The 5,629-nt window shown below is 41.0% G+C and overlaps 2 protein-coding genes across 5 annotated transcripts; one reads left to right on the top strand and one right to left on the bottom strand.

Annotated features, from left to right (window-relative positions):
* Window positions 1-1,195: 1,195 nt before the first annotated feature.
* LOC106335465 (UDP-glycosyltransferase 76E11-like) lies at window positions 1,196-2,950 on the top strand (the record flags this gene model as incomplete). Its single annotated transcript, XM_013773986.1, is given in 3 exon segments — window positions 1,196-1,624; window positions 1,700-1,995; window positions 1,998-2,950. Coding segments are annotated over 3 exon segments (1,319 nt in total), but the record flags the coding sequence as incomplete, so codon positions are not given.
* An 87-nt stretch (window positions 2,951-3,037) lies between these two features.
* On the bottom strand, window positions 3,038-5,335 carry LOC106335466 (transcription factor LUX-like). Of its 4 annotated transcripts, none has more exons than XR_001268728.1 (3): window positions 4,191-5,335; window positions 3,640-3,726; window positions 3,038-3,569 (listed from the first exon to the last, which is right to left on the bottom strand). XR_001268728.1 is itself a non-coding variant. In XM_013773989.1 (2 exons), exon 1 carries the CDS (start codon window positions 5,165-5,167, stop codon window positions 4,205-4,207), a length of 963 nt encoding a protein of 320 aa, XP_013629443.1. In that variant the 5' UTR covers window positions 5,168-5,335; the 3' UTR covers window positions 3,038-3,489; window positions 4,191-4,204. The 4 variants fall into 4 exon arrangements, 2 of the variants coding, with proteins under 2 accessions (XP_013629443.1, XP_013629441.1); XR_001268727.1 differs by lacking the exon at window positions 3,640-3,726 and having other exon boundaries at window positions 3,038-3,194; window positions 3,378-3,569; window positions 4,191-5,334; XM_013773989.1 differs by lacking the exon at window positions 3,640-3,726 and having other exon boundaries at window positions 3,038-3,489.
* Window positions 5,336-5,629: the final 294 nt, after the last annotated feature.

Below are 5,629 nucleotides of genomic sequence, written 5' to 3'. Positions count from 1 at the left end.
AATGGCAGAGGCAAATAGAGCGTTTGCACATTTTCGTTAATCCATGAACATGATCTATATAGACACATATATCCGTGGATTGTTAACCATTGGTTATTAAGGCGTATTTTCAAAATACCGACCTGAATCGAACAGGATTGGATACTCGAAAGAGAATCTCAAAATCAATTAACAAAGTGTTCTAGTGATTTTGAGATCCCTAAAACCAATTTATAAACATGTATTGGTTAATATATTTTAAGAATTCATGTGAAAACCTCTCACTAATCATGTTCTTAATTGGTACAACAATAAGTAAAGTAGACTACCCGAGTGTTAGAAGGCTCCTTCATTTTTGAGCAGATTATTCTTATTCTTTTTGGAGGTCCAAAGCTCTTGCTCAGACATTTTTTCTTTTTCGCAGCCCATTTTGTTTGTAGGAGATTTTTTTCTTGCCGTCGAATTCTCTATTTTGTGAGGTATGAACTCCTCTCCTTTCTGTCTGGTTGATATTTTGCTTCATTGAACGAGTTAATTACCGCGATGAAGAAGTCATCACAACTATTCCGGTAGTAAAACAACTAAGGCGGTGGCGACTTCTTAGTCTAAGGAAGACACCGGCAACTTGGATAAAACCGGATTAATTCCACCTTCTCGAGATTTGGATACTTCAGTTGAGAATGGTGAACGATTCCGTAGAGATCTAGAACCGACTAATGAACTACTCCGTATTAGATTTGTGTAAGAAGATCTAGTTGGAGATGGATTAAAGCGATTTTTTGTCAGATAGTTATAATCGATACTGTATTCCCGGTTAAAAAAAATTAAAAAAAATAACAATATAAGTAAAGTAAATATTATTTTAAACTTTATCTCATTATTTTATAAAACTATATATATAAATCTATGAATGCAATGGATATTGGCAAAAATCCACCAACTACATGTGTGCCAGAACAAACCAAACAAACAATTATTGGCTTTTTGGGGAACGTGAGCATGCCCACATGATTTGCCCAATTCCATCATCTTCAATCTCTCTCTCTCTCTCAATTGATCTGGTCTTGAGACTTTTGAAATGATCCTTCACTTTCTAGGCTTTGATCCATCTATATCTTTGTTTCAAAAGCTGATTGTTATATGAGAAAGATACTTCTTTCAATAATAGGAGATACCATTTTAGTTTGTTTTGTAGGTTTTGAAAAATGGAGGAAAAGGCTAGTGTTGATTCCAATTCCAGCACAAGGACATATATCTCCAATTATGCAACTTGCGAAAGCTCTTCACTTGAAGGGTTTCTCAATCACAGTTGCTCAGACCAAATTCAGTTACTTTAGCCCTCTAGATGACTTCACTGATTTTCAGTTTATCACCATTCTAGAAAGCTTACCGGAGTCTGATCTCGAGAATCTCGGGAAAATTCTGTTGGCCCTTAAGCTCAACAAAGAGTGTCACGTGGGTTTCAAGGAATGTCTGGGTCAGTTGTTGCTGCAACATGGTAACGACATCTCATGTGTCATCTACGACGAGTTCCTCTACTTTGCAGAAGCCGCGGCCAAAGAGTTTAACATTCCATCCGTTATTTTCAGCACAACAAGTGCCACAGCTTTTCTTTGCCGCTCTGTATTCGACAAGTTCTTGAATGATACTCTAGAACTTCTCTGTTTCCAATTAGTGTATAAGATCTAGTAACTAGTCTGATTCTTTTACCTTTTTGCAGAGTTTAAAGAAAAGCAAGACGAGCTAGTTCCGGAGTTTCATCCCCTGAGGTACAGAGACTTTCCGGATTCACGTCGGGCACCATTAGAAAGCATAACAGAGCTATATAGGAACGCAGTTGACAAACGGACAGCTTCCTCTGTGATAATCAACACATCGAGCTGTCTAGAGAGCTCTTCTCTGTTTTGTCTGCAAGAATCACTAGAAATTCCGGTGTGTCCTATAGGCCCTCTTCACATGGTGGCCTCAGCTCCCACGAGTCTGCTTGAAGAGGACACGAGCTGCTAAATTTTGACACTATCGAATGGTTAAACAAGCAAAAGCAAAATAGCGTGATATTCGTGGGTTTGGGAAGCTTAGCTTTGATGGAAATTAATGAGGTAATGGAAATGGTTTCGGGATTGGCTGCTAGTAACCAAAACTTCTTATGGGTGATCCGGCCAGGGTCAATACGCTGTTCGGAGTGGCTAGAGTCCTTGCCTGACGAGTTCAGTTAGATGGTTTCGGGTAAAGGTTACATAGTAAAATGGGCACCACAAAAAGAAGTGCTTGCTCATCCTGCAATAGGAGGGTTTTGGAGTCATTGTGGATGGAACTCGACGCTAGAAAGCCTCGGGGAAGGAGTTCCAATGATCTGTAAACCGTTTACCGGTGATCAGAAGGTGAACGCGAGGTACATGGAGTGTGTTTGGAAAATAGGGATGCAAGTGGAAGGTGATCCAGACAGAGGAGCGGTAGAGAGAGCTGTGAGGAGGTTAATGGTGTGCGAAGAAGGAGAGGTTACGAGGATGAGAGCCGTCACCTTGAAGAAGAAACTAAGACGTTCCGTTAGAAGTGGAGGTTCTTCCCACAACTCGCTAGAGGAGTTTGTCAACTTCTTGAGGACTCTGTGAAGAAAATTATTCTCTATTTAATTCACCATAACTTGCCAGTGAAAACATAAGGTTAAAGCAGGTTGGTCAGAGGATGAGAATGGCTTAGGTGGATATCAAGAAATCTTTGTAATTTTCTATTCTAGGAGAGAATGTCTAGAGGATAGTTTTTTTTTTTTTAACGTCCGATTAGTTATTGCTATTACAATGAAGATTCTACGGCCGACAATTTTATCACCATATGAAAATGCACGTCTAACTGCATCACTCCGGTCCGCCCTATGATATCCATGTTCAATGATACGCCATGCACAATGCTGAATACCTTTTGTACCTCTTATTTTTAATAATCTGCATAATTTGTTTGTTTTTTCTCAGGTTATGTTAATGGAAATGATTTTTTTTTCTTTTTAATAGAGTATGATCGTATACCGATTACCGAAGACGAAAAGGTCTTAAATTATTATATTGATCTCAAAGTAGAACCATACGTAGCTGAAACCAATAACTCATGTCAGCAAGAAAGAATAAAAAAAGAGTTTTCGCTTTTGTTGGAATGTCACTTTCTCCCTTGTGTCGGAAGTTCATTGGTACGTGGCTCTCCAGTCCAATGAAAGGTTATTACTTACAGAAAAGAAAAGGTCGTCATATGTGAGACAATTTGATTGGACAAAAATGAGCTCTCCTTTTAAAAGATTAAACTGATTCGTATATTGAAAAGTAAAGAAACATGAAGATTGTGTTTTGACGCCATCTTAAAGAAATAAACCCTTAACAAAGCAAAGAAACAAGACATGAGAGACTTACCTCACAATCTAGAAAATGAGTACACGAAACCTGACAGAAGTCCCCAAGTATGCACTGTGTTCCAAGAATGCTCATTGGTCTAGCTTCGACATGATATGTTGTATGATCTCTCCTATGTAGATGCAATGCGGACTTGGTTAAAAAACTCGGCTAAACATAAAAGACATATTGATGCGGACACAAGTCAAGAACCTGTAACAATAATCCAAGTACGATCAAGACCTGGGAAGATACAGAGGATTCAAGAACGAGATAACTAAACCTGAAGAAATGGATTATTCTGAGGAAAGCAAAACGTAGGGGAGAAAAATGGCTTCTGCGATGTATAAACTCACAGCAAGTAGCATCTCTTTTCCAATTACAATACATTTGCAAGCAAGATATGGTTAGGTAAATAGAGACAAGAAATGTATATGTATTTACCAAAACCAGAGAAACATGAAACTATCACTGTGGTGGTGACTATCTTTCTATTTACAAACTAGAAGGGTAGTGGACTCGTACAGCACTACATATGACATTAAGCACACAAAACACTAGCAAGTCAAAATGGCACATGAACACTAACTCTTATGTTTACAGCAAACATCTGCTACAGGCATTCATTGATACTTGATGGTTAGCTTTGTCAAAATTAAAATGCGCCGAACAAGTTAAAAAGGCCAAGACTTTATTGTATACCATTTATAGCGAAGACAAGAAACTTGATAAAATTTCAATCAAATCGTGTAAGGATATATTAACTGTACTTAAATAAAAGATAGAAACTTTGACTAATTACTATAAGAGTTCCATGAGCAAAAACAAGCTCACCAAATCGATTCTTTTTAATTCTCATGCGCACTTCTACCCCCAACAGGAGGGTAAGACGCCATGGATCCGAACTTGTTCTGCTGCATCATATATGGATTAGCTTCGAACCCTCCAGCTCCATGATGATGCTGACGGTTCTGATGATAAGGATCATGACCGTGACTCTGGTGATGATACCCTTGCATACCCATATGATGGGCATAGACAGGCATCTGCATCATCGGCTGCCCTCCGTAGGGCGCCGGAATCGGCACACCGGCGGATACGTTCCCTTGGCCGTTACCGTTACCGCCTCCGATTTCTTGGAAGCTCTGTGGAGGCACAGGCGTCGAGGAGAAGAGCTTGTCGGAAGAAGACGGACCTTCCGTCGTCAACCCCTGCATCCGTTTGAGGTACAGCCTGTACTTCTGGAGATGAGACGCGACGTTCTCTCGAGTCAATCCTTCGACGTTCATCAGCTGCATAATCGTCTTCGGCACTGCGTTCTTAATCCCTAAGTGAGCCACAACGTCCACGAATCTCTTGTGTAGCTGCGGCGTCCACACTAAACGCGGTCGTTTCAGTGTCTTCCCAGTAGGATCTTCAGTTCCCGAATCTCCTTCCTCCGCCGCCGTTGCCGTTGAGAGATCCACACCATCGCCGGATGTCTTTTGTTTCTTCGAATCCGATCCGGGACTGCTCGATCCGACTCGATCTTCCTCCTCCGCCGCGACGCTGTTATTGTTAGAGGACGAGGTGTTGAGACCTGAAGATCCGCTGCGCAGGGACGAGAACGTCGTCTCCGATGCGCGATTCACATCTTCGATCGTACGGCTTTTCTCTGGAGTTATGCTGAAAGCCATGGCGAGATTCGGAGGTATCAGAGAGTAAGAAAGAGATGTCAAATCGTCGTCGCTAGGTAGCCCCATCTCCCATTCAAGAACCCTATCTCCGTCGCCGGAAACATCGTAATCGCTCATCCTCACTTCCTCTCCCATTCAGATTTCGAATCCGAGATCGGAGAAAAAGATTCGTGGAGAAGTTTGGTCTGTGAAGATGAGCAATTTTCAGAAGAGAGAAGAAAAGAAAAACAAAAGCAAAAGATAAGAGAAAAAGCGCAATGTCTAATTCCAGATGGCTTTGTGTTAATGCCAACGTGGACGAGTTAGCTAGATATTTTTGATCTTCTTAATATCTCCGACCGACTAACGCTTTAGATATTTGATACAACCAATGCCTTTATAACACGTCACAAGAGCAGGATACGCGCGTTGTAGCCGATTAAATACGAATTACCAAACTGGGCTCGTAAGATGAACCATGTGGATTAAGAAGGTCCAACCAAAGTAACTTGGTGGGGCTTCTGGTAATTTACCTCTGACTTACCAAGTTGCATGTGTTAGCCCAAGAGAGAAAGCGGGCACATCCGGTGGGTTCGGCCAGCTGGAGATAGAAAAGAG

Source organism: Brassica oleracea, chromosome C3, assembly GCF_000695525.1.
Source record: "Brassica oleracea var. oleracea cultivar TO1000 chromosome C3, BOL, whole genome shotgun sequence".
NCBI lineage: Eukaryota > Viridiplantae > Streptophyta > Magnoliopsida > Brassicales > Brassicaceae > Brassica > Brassica oleracea.
The sequence above is the reverse complement of the archived record's forward strand: the minus strand, read 5'-3'. Positions and strand labels throughout refer to the sequence as shown.